The sequence below is a fragment of the Coptis chinensis genome, chromosome 5 (assembly GCF_015680905.1).
Source record: "Coptis chinensis isolate HL-2020 chromosome 5, ASM1568090v1, whole genome shotgun sequence".
Lineage (NCBI taxonomy): Eukaryota > Viridiplantae > Streptophyta > Magnoliopsida > Ranunculales > Ranunculaceae > Coptis > Coptis chinensis.
The window spans coordinates 52,362,303-52,378,997 of record NC_141460.1 but is presented as its reverse complement, the minus strand read 5'-3'; the positions used below and the strand labels follow the sequence as shown (position 1 = coordinate 52,378,997).

The window sequence follows — 16,695 nt, the reverse complement described above, 5'->3', positions numbered from 1 at the left end:
CTTGGGATAAGAGTTGCCTACGTATCAAGTTTTTCTGGGTCAACTTCAATCAAGCCTTACGTAGTTCATCTCTCTCTATTTATAGATGTGTGCTTTAACCGTTATGGATTGCAGATCCACCTTGTGTGCTCTCTTGATGATTCAGCATTAATGTGCTGTTACAAAGTTAATGTTTCCTTGATTGTGGCGTTAATTGAGCTCCAAAATTGAGCTAGTTGATATATTTTCATGAATGGATGTAACTGCTGCTAGTGACGACCTGGGTGTTGGGTCGTTGGTACGATTTGATGTTGTGGGAGAAGCTGAAGTAAGACGTCCTGCTATGTGGACTCGTGCTCTGTAGTGTAGAACAGAGGGTACTTACATAACCCCCTTTATTTTTAATTCGTTCTTTGGATAGTTGTTGCATTGAAGGAGAACGGTTAAAAAGTAAATTTTGAAAGCACGTGTCTGACAGCTGTTTTGTTTTAAATTTAGGTTTCGGGGAATGTGCAGGAACTGTTGGGCTGGATTCGTGGGCCCGTATTGTGGGCGTGTAATGATTTAGGTTTTGGGGACACGAAACGTTTTGATTGTCTCGAGGTGTTTAGGCAGTTGAGGGGTTTTTGACTTGTAAAAGCGTTTTGTTTGTTCACTTTTAAGCCAAAGGAAAAAAAAAAAGAAAATTCGAGAGCGAAAGAAAAAGAAAGAAAGAAAAGAAAAACTTCTCATCCCTTGCCATCAGGTTCGTGTTTTCAACTTAAAATTTTAAGCTTTCATTCTTTCTTTGATTGTGCAATGTCTATGACTAGTGATTAGTTTGAGTAGTGAGGTTAAAGTTGGTAAATTGAGAGAGAGAACGGTAAGTGAGGAAGAAATTGAGGAGAGGGTTCGTAGTGGTGATGAGGCTTCATCGTCTTCATCTTTGGAGACGGTGGATGTGAGAAAGCCTAAGTCGAAGGATTGTTATACAGCTTTGAGGGAGGAGTTTGGTTAGGGGAAATCCAACTTAGCCTTGTACGACCTGAGTGAGGAGAGGAATTTGTATGGAAGTGACTATGTTCCTTGGGGTGGAGGAGTAGTTGTTTGTTATGGATAGTTGAAGGCTAGGATGAGGTTGCCTTTCTCCCGTCTTACTACGGAGGTGTTGAATTTTTTGGGGAAAGCCCCTTGTCAGTTCGTGGAGAATAGCTGAAGGATTCTCCATGTGTTGGACTTGTTGAATGACGGGGGCTATAATATATGTTTATCGGATGTGATGGAGCATTTTATTGTGAGGAGGTCGGGTGCTTTGGCGTGTCATCCTCCCCTATAGATGTGGATGAAGTCACTGAGGTAGCGGAGGAGGATCGACTGCCGATGGATGCCTCGGAGGACCCTAAGTGATGCTTGCCTGTATTCACCTTTTAAATAATTGTTTGTCTGGTCATGTACTTCTATGAACTCAATTTCTTTTTTGTTGCAACTTGCGGGCTTGGATTTCTGGGTAGTCCCAGCAAGCCGCGGATGAATGCGCCTCTAGCACAACACTTTGCCCCTAATTAACTGGGTGATAGACATGTCTCTTTTTGCGTGCGAGCGCCTTTATTTCCGCGACTTGTTGACTCCTTTGCGCCAGATCAGTAGCTTGCCTGACCTAGCCTTTTATCCAACACTCCCCCTAGGCGTTGGAGCCGCTGAGTGTGCCTAGTCCACTCAGAGTGCCCCCAAATTGAGCTTGGAGATGTTGAGGGCCGCTTAGTATGCCCGGGCCATTCAGCGTGCCCCCAAGGTGACCGTGGACATGTTGGGGGCCGCTGAGTACGCCCGGGCCACTCAACGTTCCCCCAAGTTGAATTTGGAAATGTTGAGGGCCGCTGAGTATGCCCGGGCCACTCAGCATGCCCTCACATTGAGTTTGGGGATGTTGAGGGCCGCTGAGTATGCCCGGGCCACTCAGCGTGCCCCCAAGTTGACTTTTGAGAGGTTGAGGACTGTTGAGTATGCCCGGGCCACTCAGCGTGCCCCCAAGTTGACTTTGGAGATGTTGAGGGCCACTGAGTATGCCTAGGGCACTCAGCGTGCCCCTAAGTTGGCTTTGGAGATGTTGAGGGCCGCTGAATATGCCCGGGCCACTCAGCGTGCCCCCAAGTTGACTTTGGAGATGTTGAGGGCCGCTGAGTATGCCCGGGCCACTCAGCGTGCCCCCAAGTTGGCTTTGGAGATGTTGAGGGCCGCTAAGTATGCCCGGGCAATTCAGCATGCCCCCAAGTTGACTTCGGTGATGTTGAGGGCCGTTGAGTATGCTCGGGCCACTCAGCGTGCCCCCAAGTTGACCGTGGAGAAGTTGAGGGCCACTGAGCATGCCTGAGCTACTCAGTGGGCCATCAGTTTGCTTTTAACTTGGAGCCCCATGTCCGCTGCCTTTGGCCTAAATCATGAATGAATTTACATACATTAGATGGATGAAGATTGCTACTGCTTTCATTGACATATTAGCCGATTCAAAATATCATTACAAAGCGCGCATGATGCAAATACACCTTTTTTTTTAACTTGAACAAGACAAAGACAAACTAATTACAAAATCACTCATGGAATTTCTTCAACATCTGGATATTCCACGTCCGGACGTTTTGGCCTCCACCACAGTATAAGGTCCCTCCCAGTTGGGACCCAGCTTCCCGTCGGTCTCCTCCTTGGTGGATGGGATCACCCTCCGAAGTACTCGGTCACCAACCATGAACCTCTGTGGTTTCACACGTTTGTTGTACTGTCTCTGCAGCCTCTTGTGGTACTCTTCCAGTATGATGCGAGCGGTGTCTCTTCAATTCTCTCCTCTGTGAGGTTTAGCTCTTCAGCCAATAATTTCTCATTAACCCCCGTCTCCACTGCCTTGGTCCTAGTCATTGGAGCCATCATTTCCATCGGGATCACTGCCTCCACTCCATAGGCCATTGCGAACAGGGATTCTCCTGTAGATGTCCGTGGCGTAGTGCGATACGCCCACAGTACATGGTTTAACTCATCTGCCCAACACCCTTTGCGCTCCTCCAGCTTCTTTTTTAAATTATCCATGATTACTTTGTTGGAGGACTCTGCCTGACCATTCCCCTCTAGGTTATAAGGGGTAGAAAAACCTTGCTTCACTTTGAAGGCTTGGAGGAAGGCTCTCACCTTTCCCCCGGTGAACTGAGTTCCGTTGTCCGCGATGATGGTATGCGGCAACCCAAATCTACATATTATATTCTCCCACAAGAATTTTCTCACCTGTTCCTCTTTCACCTGCTGCAGAGCCACCCCTCAACCCATTTCGTAAAGTAATCGGTCGCAGCTAGCAGAAATCTCCTTTTTCCGTTGGCCATAGCCAAAGGTCCAACGACATCCAGTGCCCACATAGCAAACGGCCATGGGCTGAGAACTTTGTGCAGAGGTTCTGCAGGAGCGTGTATCAGCGGCGTAAAGGTCTAGCATTTCTGGCATCTCTTGGCATACTCAGTAGCGTCTCTCTTCATGTGAGGCCAAAAGTACCCCTATGATAGCAGCCGATGAGCAGTTGTCCTTCCCATCGAGTGGCTCCCATAATCTCCTTCGTGAACCTCACCCAATACCTCTTGCTCTTTCCGCGGTCCCAAGCATTTCAGGAGCGGTCCACTGACACTCCGTCGATATAATTCACCATCTAGCAGAATGTATCTCCGCGACCTCTGTTCCATTTTCCTTCTTTCCCCCTTGTCCTCTATTTCTATCCCTGTGAGATAATTTTTGATGGACTCCACCCATCCGGGCTCTTGCTCAGTGGCTGACCACACCCCCTGGTTTTCTGCAATGCTTGGTTTGCTTAGCACCCGGACTTCAATAGATTTACCCTCTGTTCCTGGTAGCACCGCGACAACATATGCCAGGGCGTCGACATGCCTGTTCTCTCCCCGACTCAGATGAATGAAACTTATTTTCTCAAAATGGCCAGCCCTTCGCTGCAACACCTCTAAGTACTTAGCCATTCTAGGACATCGAGCCGCAACCCACCATTGACCTGACTTACCACCAAGTTCGAATCAGAATATACTCTCAACTCCCGCACGCCCAGGTCTCTGGCCAAATCCAACCCTGTGATCACTGCCTCATATTCCAACTCATTGTTCGAAGTAGTGAACCCCAGTTTCATTGACAGTTCCAGGCGAGCATTCTTGGGGGTGACCAGCACGACCCCAATCCCATTACAAGTGTCACTAGCAGACCCATCTGCGAAGACCCTCCATCTGTTTCACATGTCCCACGGGTCCAGGGGGTCTTGGTTCGGGGTTGCCTCTTGTTCCATGACCATCTCCTCCCCCCATGTGGGGTCCTCGGCCAGGAAATCAGTCAAAAACTCCGCCATTGCCTGGGCTTTCTCCGTGGTTCTGATTTGATACTCAATGTCATACGAGCTCAGCAGCACAACCCATTTCAATATTCTCCCCGACTTCTCTGCCTTCAATGTCTACTTGAGTAGCAGGTTGGTCACCACTACCACTGAATGAGCGTCAAAATAAGGTTTCAGCTTGAGTGCCGAGAAGACCAAAGCCAAGGCATACTTCTCAATCTTACTATATCTCATTTCGGCGTCCAACATCGTTTTGCTTTGGAAGTACACCGGTCTTTCTGCCTTGTTCACTATCCTGATCAGCACTGAACTGACTGCGCCCTCTAACACCCCCAGGTATAAGTACAACTTCTCCCCCTGCCCTAGCCGCGACAGGATCGGGGCCCTGCCCAAATATTCTTTCAATTCCTGGAAAGCCTTTTCACATGCCTCGGTCCACTGAAAGTCGGTTGTCCTTCTCAATAGCAAGTACAAGGGTCGACACTAATCTGAGGACTTAGAGATGAACCTATTGAGTGTCGTTACCCTACCGGCCAGCCGTTGAACCTCCTTTACGTTCTGCGGATAGGGCATTTCCAACAATGCCCTTATTTGATCTGGGTTGGCTTCTATTCCGCAGTACGTGACTATGTACCCCAGGAATTTCCCAAATGTCACCCCAAACGTGCACTTTTCTGGATTCAACATCAGTATGTGCCTTCGTAGTATAGAAAATGTTTCCTTCAGCCCCGCCAAATGCTCGTCCTCAGTCATACTCTTCTCCACCATGTCGTCTATATAAATTTCCATCCGCTTTCTGATCTTACTTTCGAACATCTTCTCCCCTACTCATTGGAATGTTGCCCCCGCATTCTTCAAACCGAAGAGCATCCTGGTGTAACAGTAAGTTCCTCCTTCCACTATGAATGTCGTCTTCTCTTGATCCGGGCCGTGCATCATCACTTGGTTGTAGCTCATCGGCGCGTCCATGAATGAGAAGAACTTATACTCTGCAGTACGATCCACCAACTCATCTATCCGCGGCATTGGGTAACAATCCTTCGGACATTCCTTGTTAATGTCTGTGAAATCCACACACATTCATACTTTCCCATTCTTTTTAGGCACCACTACCACATTCGACAGCCATTCAATGAACTTGCATTCGCAGATGATACCCGCATCCTTAAGCGTCTTTACCTCCTCTCGAACACCTTGTGCATACTGTGGTTTCATACCCTTCATTTTCTGCTGGACCGGGCTGGTCCCTTCCCGCATATGCAATCTGTGACACGCGAACTCCGGGTCCAAACCCACCAGATCCTTGATCTTCCATGCGAATACATCGCTGTTTTCAGCCAACAAGGCAATCAGTCTTGCTTTCCAATCCTCCGACAAGCTTGCCCCCACATTCACAAACTTCTCCTCCTCGGCCACTCCGATGTTCACAACCTCAATCTCATCCATTGTCTTGCCCCCGACGAGTGGCCTCTTTTCTTCGGCCACGGTCTATAACTGCTATGCTAGCTTGTCCCCTATCTCCGGTGCCTCGCCACCAGGTACGCGGACAAGATCACTCGCGGTTACCTGGTGGAGGTTATGAGCCGTGACCTAATCACCCCTTATCTTGTACATTCCCCCATTCATCGGAAAACGGATCACCTGGTAATAAGTAGAGGGGATTGCCTTCATCTCATGAATCCACTTTCTCCCCACGATCGCGTTGTATTGCGAGTTAGTGTCCACTATCATGAACTTGGTGAAAACGGTCACCGGCCCCGCGGTTACTGGCAGTACTAGTTCCCCCAATGGCTCAGTCATACTGCCGTTGAACCCGAACAAGTTAGTCCGCGGAGGCTTCATCTATGCCCATTTCTTCCATTGTGCCTCGAAATAGCTGACACTGCCTCCTTTTTGTGTATGAGATGGTATATGGATGATGTAGATAGATGATGGTCGTTGAACAAAAAGAAGCGTATCAAAACCTAATTATCCCTCAATAAGTAAAGGATGAGTAGGGTATCATTCCACTTTTAAGTGTATGTTATGTGAAGGACAGGATTTGGAAAGGGGGTTTGAGGGATTAAAAACTATTATTATAGATATTGTAGATTCTAATGTTAAACTAAACTAAACTAAACTTATACTAAAACTAAGAATTGGAAATAGGGAGAGAATATGAGAGAGATAGATTCAAAAGATTCAAATCCACCAATGCTTTTGATTCAATGACCTTTTGCTTCATGTTGTTCTCCAAGTAGACTACAATCGGGTAATCGAGCGAGTGCCGATGCCCTCTTGGATGAAACATCGTTAACAATTAACTCTACTTAAGTTTGTTCCTATGTTCATATTACTAGTATCTTCTTTCCTTTTATGTGAGCTTGGGCAGCTATTCAATGAATCACCATCTAAGGCAAACACAAGGAATACTTCCCTTACTCTAAAACACTACACAATTAGAAGAAAAGTAGAGAATAATAGTATAATATTCAATTACAATAAACAAAACTCTATTCTAGTATTATATTCAATTGCAATGTTACTAGCAAATATTTAATTGCAATAAATAAAACCCTAAACTAGCATGATATTCAATTGTAATAAATAAAAACCTTAATCTATACTTCCATCCCCTGGTGTGGGCAATGGAACTAATAACTAAAAACATAAAGAACTAACCTGATTGAAGAACACCATAAACCAGAAGAATCATTAAACCTTAAGGACCGGCTTCATCTCCTCCCTTGAAGGAGAAGATTAGCCTTCCATATAGAAAGAAGAACACGAAGAACGAGAAGAAGAGTCGAAGAACATAAGACTAGAAAGACTAATTTATTAAGACTCAGCTAGTTAAAACCGATCTTTTATTATTAATCTCTCTCTGCCTCAAGTTCTAGAGACAAGAATATAAGTGAATTGGCCCATTACATGAGGCACTTAGGTCCTCTATATATAGGGGTTACAATGAGCTCTAGAAGCATTCCAAACCGTCATTTGTTTCCTAATACAAATAGACTTCTTTCAGAGTCCAACTTCATCTTCAAAACTGTGAAGGAATTGGCTACAGTGTCGATTCATGCGTCTGGATGCATTATTCATGCGTCCCAGACTTAATCAATGCATCGACGGCCTTTCGATCTATCGTCCCATGCAATCAATCAATGGGCCGACGCTCGATACATGTGTCCTGCACGATAAGCCGATTTTCTCTCTCTTCGCTCTATCCTTCTATCCTCTTTTGCGGGCTTTGGTCCAAGCAACAAATCCTTTGGCCTTGGGCTTCCAAATAGACTTTAAAATAGGTCCAAGTCGCATCTTTAACAGCTCCAATTCCTTGGCCTTCTCCATGATTGTCCACGGGCTTCCCATGTGATCCTTAATGCTCCGAATTGCTCTATTTTATCCCTTTTTCTCTAATATTCTACAAAAATCTCTTTCTCACCTGTAGAATCTTAAAATATAACTTACAAACACTATTAGTCCACTAAGATGGCTAAACAAGAGGCATAATCGAGGGTTAAATTGCACTTTTTGAGCACTTATCACAACTCCCAACTAGCCTTTTGCTAGTCTCTTAGCAAATAAGATAAAAATAGATAAGTGATCAAAATCACATTCTAATAACAAAAATAAAATCCTAACTCACTTTCAAGAGGCATTCGATTGCATTTACCATATGCAACAAGGCTTTAAACCTTTACGTTCCCCAAAAAGGACGAGTTATAGTCTCGTGAGGGTTTTCAGGTGATATACCCACAAAATCAATCAATAACATGTTCAAGAATTATAGTATTTTTCAGAGAGAGAAATTCCTTACCCACTTAGTGCTTACTCCAATAGACAGTCTCCATTGTTAACTACATTGCTGCAAAGACTCATAGATTATGATGGGAGATAGTAAAAATTGACAAAATTCTCAATCAAGGCTTATGTTTGTACTTAGTCAATCTCCTATACTCTCCTATCCAAGAAACAGAATCCCTAATTTACCATAGGTAGATAATCTCAACTTTCAATTCTCACCGGTCATACTCTCAGAAAGGAATCTCTTAGAAGATGGTCTACTATTTTACCTCATGTATGTGGGGAAAAGAATAATGCATACGAACATCCCACATACTACATTGAAAAACAAACTTCTGAATAAAAGTAATCTCATGGAAAGAATGTAAATCACATATGAAGTGTCGGGTCCTTCACTTTAGCATCCTCTCACCTATTCTAGACTTTGTACCATACTGTAGTGATAAGCCATGGGTTGTAACCTGGCTTGGGTATTGGTTTATGAAGGAAAGGTAAAAAGGATTCTAAGGTTGTTTCTGAAAAACACTAAAGGTTTTGCTTCTTTCTTTGGAAGATTTCTTCAAATTCTGTATTGCAGAGAAAATTCTTCCTTTGTCTTAGCTTTTCCATCCATTCTGTTCATTTTTTTTTTTTTTTTTTTTTTTTTTTGGTATATCCTTGATTATCCTTGATTAGTACTGGATATGTTTGTTTTCCACTAGCTTCTTTCACTTTGAACAGAATGATGGTCTTCATTGTATCTCTCTGATATTTCCTTGTAATCTTCCTTTTATGGTCTTTCTTCCTCCTTGTGCCCCTCGTATTCTCAGAAACATATGGGTATGGCTGATAAAGATTTTGGCTATACTCCTTGTCTGGAGTTGGGTAAAGGATAAAGGGTTTTGGAAGAAAATAGCTTATTGTAAGGCTCAAAAGGGTTTAACATGATGGTCCAACTAGGTGGGATAAAGGCTGAATAGGTTCACTACTTGACTTATTAGTATGATACTCTGTTTCGAATAGACTACAAGACCTAATGGCTATCTCCCCAGTTGATGTCACTTCGTGATTAACCAAATCAACGAATAATGAGACTATATTACAACGACATAAAGAACTGAAAGATGTTGAGTCACTAAGACTCGGATTTTTCATAAGAACTCTCCAAAGAATGGGTATAAAGCTCAAGTCTCACAGGCTAAGTCTAAAAATTCTACTTCCAGTTTACTAGGGGTTTAAATCTCTCTTCTAGCAAAAGTATACAAAATTGATCAAGTATTATGGTGGTGCCTTAATAAAGAATTCTATCAACAAGAACTATGTCCGAGCATAATAAATAGTCTAAGCGGTAATGAAATCAATAATATCAACTATCTATCAAACTCAACACTAAGCAGTATAGAATATATATCCCATACTCATCATTAAAATTCATTTTTCTCATGCAACTGATATAGAAACAAAAATATTTTTGTTTTTGAAAACTAATTTTCGAAATTCATTTCTCAAGTACTTCTCAAGTACACCCTCCCCCTACTTATGCATGCATTGACCTCAATGTATAAAGAAGTAAATGAAATGGATGAGAAAAAGGTAGGATATTACCATTGATGTAGAATACCAGAATTAGTTCAAGAAACAAATTTTTAGGTCTTTTTACGTCAGATTCCCACGACGTAATGTGAGTCTTTTAAAGTCAGATTCTCAAGACTTGTATATCATGCATTATCAATTTGGAGTGAGGAGATCAGATTTTCTTACCCAAATTTTGGGTCGTCAAAAATACCCCTTGATATGCTGGAAAGATTGTTGGTCCTTTACCACCACAGTAATGATAATGGATGTCTGGCTGACTACGCTCAAGGTGGGCGGTAGACTGGTTTACATACTTCTCTCGTTCAGACAATGATGGTGTAGAAGAAGCTTCAGTAGTGCAATGCTTCTTATCAATATGGTCCATTTTCTGCTTCAGAAGACTCATTCCAGTTTCTAGATTATGTTGTTTTTCCAAAACTTCTTTAAGCTGATTCTCTAGCAACTGATTTTTCTGGGTAGAAGTCTGTTGTTCATCCTGAAATGTAGAGTTCATCTTCTCAAGATATGATACTCTCTCTGTCAATTTTCCATTCTGCTCACTTAAATTCTGAATTTTCTGCAGAGATTCCAAGAACATGGCTAGCAACGCCTCTGTGGTGGGGTTCTCAGGTTCATCACAGTTTTCTGTAGATTGAGCACTTTCAATTGTATCTTCGAATGGGACGAATTCTTGTATCATACTATCAAGGAAGTACACCTCTCCACCTTCGGCTTCATCACAATCTTTATGCAACAGGTGAAAGATATTTATGTCCATGGACATCTTACCAAAGTTGATCTTCATTTCACCGTTGTGACAATTTATCAAAGCTTTTTGCGGTGGCGAGGAAAGGTCGGCCTAGAATAATTGGAATTTTATCAAAGGCTTCCTTGGTATCTATTACAATGAAATCTCTTGGATAGTAGAAATCAGCTACTTGAACAAGAACATCCTCAACTATGCCTCACGGGAATCTTGGTAGAGCGGTCTAACTTCAATTTGACTTGTGTAGGCTTTAGGTTCTCCTGGCCCAACGCTTGGTACACATGATATGGCAAGAGATTAACACTAGCACCAAGGTCTAAGAGAGCATTACCCGTGAATTTTTCTCCTATCCTGCATAATATTGTAGGACTTCCTGGATCTTTGAGCTTGACTGGAGCTTGCTAATGGATAATAGATGTTGTTTGTCCAGCTAGAAACGCTCGCTTTGGAACATGAGTACTTCTCTTTATGTTGCATGCATCCTTCAAGAATTTGGCATATGATGGCAACTGCTTGATCGCTTTGAGAAAGGGGATATTCATGTTATCTTTCTCAAATGCCTCATTCAACTCTAAAAATTGCTTGTCCTTTTTGCTTTGAGCAAAAAACATAGGAAAAGGTGCCTTCGGTACAAACACATCAGCATGTGTTTTCTCTTCTTTCTCTTTGCCATTCTTGCATATCTTGTTTTGGTCATCTTGACAAATGGGAGTGGAAAGGATTTCCCCCACTTCCTTTTGAACTTTATTTGAAATCTTGACCGATTGCTCTGTAACAATGTCATCATGAGAAGGTAAGTCAACCTTGTTGTCTATCTTCAATCCTGATCTGAGAGTAGTAACTGAGCTAACATGATCGTGGAGGTGATCAATACTAGAAGTTGTCCCAATGTGGCATACATCTTCACTCTTCAATATTGGTTCCAATAAGCTAGGTTGAGTGGCTTGTGTCTTCTGTGCAAAGCAAGTTGGTGAGTTTGTCGACCTTAGCCTCTAGAGACTCCATTCTAGAACATTGACTTGCCCGAGATTGCTGGAGATTGAAATGAGACTGTGCAATAAGCTCTAGAACACTTTCAAACTTCTGATTTTTTCTGTGATAGCAAAGTAATTGCATTCTCCGGGTTGGCAAGGTGCGGCATAATTTCTCGTAGATCGGGGCAATAACTCTCCACTTGTATTGGAATTTTTGTTGAGAGTATAATTGTTGTTGAGGGACCAACTGTGAAACTTGACTTGTCTGTGGAATATAACTTTGATCTTGAGAACCTGGGGGTCCAACATTCTGTCTCCAATAATTACCTTGAAAGTTACTACCACCTTGGTTGGGCCTCTGAAATGAGTTTATATTGTACTCTCCAACTGATGCATGTTGATAGTAACTAGGACATTCTAGAGTTGCATGAGAAGTGTCCGAACAGACTTCGCAGTATTGGCTAGCTTGCATGACTGGGAAAGATTTAGCTTTAGACTTGTTGAACTTGGAGGGATTCATAGAGAACTGATTAAATTTCTTACTCAGAGTTTCAATGCTGGTGGCCAGGCTGGCCAATGTTGACTTCAGTTCTTGATCTGATTGTTCATGTGCTTGGTAGCCAAATTGCTTTGGCCCTCCATGCTAGCGACATCCTCGTTGCTAGTAGTCCACTGTTGTGTTTCTTCAGCTAAATTCTCAAGAAAGTTGTAAGCTTCCTCTCCATCCATCGATGTAAACTTGCCTTTGTGCATTGACTGTATCATCTGCTTGTTCATCATCGAGAGTCCTCGATAGAAAAAATGAGCAAGTGTGCTCTTATCGTATCCATGATGTGGACATGAGACTAGCAGATTATTGAATTTCTCCCAGCTTTGATGATATTCTTCAGTGACCTTCCCTTTGAAATTGTTGATGGCTTGCTGCATGGCATCTGTCTTTTGGGGTGGGTAGAACTTGTTCATAAACTTTGTTCTCAACTTCTCCGAGTTGTCTATTGAATTGATCGGTTGTGTAGTTAACATTCAGATGCTTTACCTTCGAGTGAGAGTGGGAACAGAATGATTTTGATACTCTCATCCCTGATATTCTGGTTCTTGAAAGTTCTGAGGACTGATAGAAATTTGTTCATGTGAACATAAGGCTGAACATTGTCTGAACCGTTGAACTTTGGAAGCATAGAGATTACTGATGCTCTAAGCTCAAACTGGTTAGCTTCTGTTTCTGGAAAAACAATACTGCTGGGTGGGTCTCCAATGATTGGCGAATAGAAATCGCTCAACTTCTTCCTCTGTTGTGCTTGCATGGGTGGGATAGCTTCAGGATTATTGGTGTCCAAAACACCTCCATCATTGCGTGCGGCCATTATATCAATCCTGTCTAGTATTCTTGCTATGCGAAGATGATGAAAACTATCCTATTATGCTTGAATGCAATTAAACTAATATGCAACTATTCTAAATTATACTAATATGTAAAACTAGTTTCCTTCAACTTGGTTGGGCTTTGCAGCTAGTATCTTGCCCGTTGTCTAAAGTTGTCTCTTCTAGGGTTATGGTGAATCACTTGGATTGCTTAAGTACCACGTCCCACAGACGATAGTCCGTTTGTCAAGATTCAGACAAGAAACACTAGAGTTTGATATTTCGCTGTGTTGGCTTACAACTTCAACTGTTGAAAAGATCCTAAATGCAATTATACTATAAAGCAATAAACTAAACTATGATGCAACTATACTAAGAAAGCAATAAAAAGAATGAAGATTCGACTAACCTGGATGGTAGATCTTGTCTTCGAGATGTCCATCAAGCTTCTCTCTTTCTCAAAAGGTTGGATGATGCGACTAAAATTGCCTCAAGATCCAAAGTTCTAATCTTGAAAGAAAACGTTAAACATAAACAACTTAAAACGGCAGCGGCTCCATTTGACACTGCCTCCTTTTTGTGTATGAGATGGTATATGGATGATGTAGATAGATGATGGTCGTTGAACAAAAAGAAGCGTATCAAAACCTAATTATCCCTCAATAAGTAAAGGATGAGTAGGGTATCATTCCACTTTTAAGTGTATGTTATGTGAAGGACAGGATTTGGAAAGGGGGTTTGAGGGATTAAAAACTATTATTATAGATATTGTAGATTCTAATGTTAAACTAAACTAAACTAAACTAACTAACTAAACTTATACTAAAACTAAGAATTGGAAATAGGGAGAGAATATGAGAGAGATAGATTCAAGAGATTCAAATCCACCAATGCTTTTGATTCAATGACCTTTTGCTTCATGTTGTTCTCCAAGTAGACTACAATCGGGTAATCGAGCGAGTGCCGATGCCCTCTTGGATGAAACATCGTTAACAATTAACTCTACTTAAGGTTGTTCCTATGTTCATATTACTAGTATCTTCTTTCCTTTTATGTGAGCTTGGGCAGCTATTCAATGAATCACCATCTAAGGCAAACACAAGGAATACTTCCCTTACTCTAAAACACTACACAATTAGAAGAAAAGTAGAGAATAATAGTATAATATTCAATTACAATAAATAAAACTCTATTCTAGCATTATATTCAATTGCAATAAATAAAAGCATGTTACTAGCAAATATTCAATTGCAATAAATAAAACCCTAAACTAGCATGATATTCAATTGTAATAAATAAAAATCTTAATCTATACTTCCATCCCCTGGTGTGGGTAATGGAACTAATAACTAAAAACATAAAGAACTAACCTGATTGAAGAACACCATAAACCAGAAGAATCATTAAACCTTAAGCACCGGCTTCATCTCCTCCCTTGAAGGAGAAGATTAGCCTTCCATATAGAAAGAAGAACACGAGGAACGAGAAGAAGAGTCGAAGAACATAAGACTAGAAAGACTAATTTATTAAGACTCAGCTAGTTAAAACCGATCTTTTATTATTAATCTCTCTCTGCCTCAAGTTCTGGAGACAAGAATATAAGTGAATTGGCCCATTACATGAGGCACTTAGGTCCTCTATTTATAGGGGTTACAATGGGCTCTAGAAGCATTCCAAACCGTCATTTGTTTCCTAATACAAATAGACTTTTTTCAGAGTCCAACTTCGTCTTCAAAACTGAGAAGGAATTGGCTACAGTGTCGATTCATGCATCTGGACGCATTATTAATGCATCCCAGACTTAATCAATGGGTCTGGATGCTCGATCTATGCGTCCCAGACGCAATCAATGCGTCTGGACGCTCAATACATGTGTCCCAGACGCATAAGCCGATTTTCTCTCTTCTGCTCTATCCTTCTATCCTCTTTTGCGGGCTTTGGTCCAAGCAACAAATCCTTTGGCCTTGGGCTTCCAAATAGACTTTAAAATAGGTCCAAGTCGCATCTTTAACAGCTCCAATTCCTTGGCCTTCTCCATGATTGTCCACGGGCTTCCCATGTGATCCTTAATGCTCCGTATTGCTCCATTTTATCCCTTTTTCTCTAATATTCTACAAAAATCTCTTTCTCACCTGTAGAATCTTAAAACATAACTTACAAACACTATTAGTCCACTAAAATGGCTAAACAAGAGGCATAATCGAGGGTTAAATTGCACTTTTTGAGCACTTATCAATAGCAAATCCACTGAACTTCCGCAGTCTATTAGTACCCTCTTGACCATGTAATTCCCCATCGCTATGGTAATTACCAGCGCATCTTCGTGTGGCGACCTCACTGACTCCATATCCTTTGGAGTGAACTTTATCCTGTCATTGCCTTTGCTACCCCCTGGGACCGGCCGCGGGCTACTCACCACTTCGTTTATCTGCCACAGACTGGCTGTCTTCCTCACCTAATCCCTGTGGGCGTTCCTTCCCAGCGTTTCTCCGCTAAATATGACATTTATAGTGCCTAAGATTCTGGCCGCAGCCGGAACCCTTTCGATCGGCTGAACTTCCTTGACATGTTCCTTCAGCAATCCTCTCCCAATCATCCTCTCTACCAACCACTGTAAAGCAAAGCACTCATTGGTAGCATGGTTTCTGACCTGGTGGTACGCAAAAAATGGCTTTCCCTCTATCTCCTTGGGTGAACTCCGCAGTTCCTCGTAATGTCGATGTCCCTTGATCAGTGGTAGGATTTCCTCCAACGGCTCGTTCAGCGGAGTTATGTCCACTTCGCGGTAAGGCTTTCTCTCCTTATATTCCCTTCGGACTTGTTCCCTGCCCCTTTCTGCTCTCTGTGCCTCCCCTATGTAATTTCCTCTATCTCTGGCCGCGACCCTGTCCTTGTCTCTCTGTCTCTCCGCGGCCACTACATGTACCGACTTTTCAGGTTTCTTGTGTTCCTTACTGTTTTTCCGTAAAATGTCCTCATATCTGATATATCTTTCTACCTTCAAGTACAAAGCATGCAGGGTGGTAACCTCAATTTTAGACACTGACTCATGCACCCGGGTCCCCTGTTTCAGCCCATGCTGGAATGCTATGACCGCGGTGCGCTCATCCAAACTTTCCACCCTCAGCGTCTCCTCCTTGAATCGGCATAGGAAATCTCTAAGTGTCTCTACGGACTTCTGCTTAACATTAAAGAGATCCGCTACGTCCACTACCCTCTTCTTCTGATGGATGAAGTGACTCACGAAAGCTTGCTCCAACTCCTTGAACCTTTGAATGCTCCGCGATGCCAACCGATAATACCAGTCAGATGCTCCCCTTTTCAGTCTGGCAGGAAACATCATGCAATGGAGGCCATCATACTTCGCCTCTTGCCACAGTGGCATCTGCTGTTGGAAGTGATGCAAATGGTCCACCGGATCTCCTTTTCCGTCATACCTTTCTAACTGTGGCTGTGTAAACCTCTTGGGTACCTCTAAATTCCAAACTGAGTCAGCAAGGGGATTCTGATTCAAGCTATCCACCACCTTCCTCTTCCCCCACCTCTATGTTTTCCACACTAGCTGTCTCATTCTGTACGGCCTCCTCCCTCGTCAGCCTTCCTCTCCCTTGTCCTCTACCTCTTCCTCTCTTAGCTGGAGCCATGCTTTACAATGTCCCAAATCGTGGACCTACCTCATCCCCATAGACGACGCCAAATGTATGAACACAAGTTCTAGCCTATAATGTCCTATGTCCTAATCCTATCACCACACCCTCTTTCTCCCTCCTCTCTCCTTTTCCTTTTCTCTCCTTCATTTTTTTCCTTTCCACTTATACTGTTCCTACTTATATCCCTTCTCCTCTTTTCTTATCCGTTGATCGCCCTCTTATCCTCTGGTCCACATTGGGGCACCTGTCCTCTTAGGGTTCCGCGGCCTTGTTGATGTA

The 16,695-nt window shown here is 42.7% G+C and overlaps 1 protein-coding gene across 1 annotated transcript; it reads right to left on the bottom strand.

Moving 5' to 3' along the window:
* Window positions 1-15,221: 15,221 nt before the first annotated feature.
* LOC147497897 (uncharacterized) lies at window positions 15,222-16,410 on the bottom strand. Its single transcript, XM_086563046.1, has 2 exons — window positions 16,293-16,410; window positions 15,222-16,240 (listed from the first exon to the last, which is right to left on the bottom strand). The coding sequence occupies exons 1-2, from the start codon at window positions 16,408-16,410 to the stop codon at window positions 15,222-15,224; spliced, it is 1,137 nt and encodes a 378-aa protein (XP_086419172.1).
* Between the last annotated feature and the right edge of the window lie 285 nt (window positions 16,411-16,695).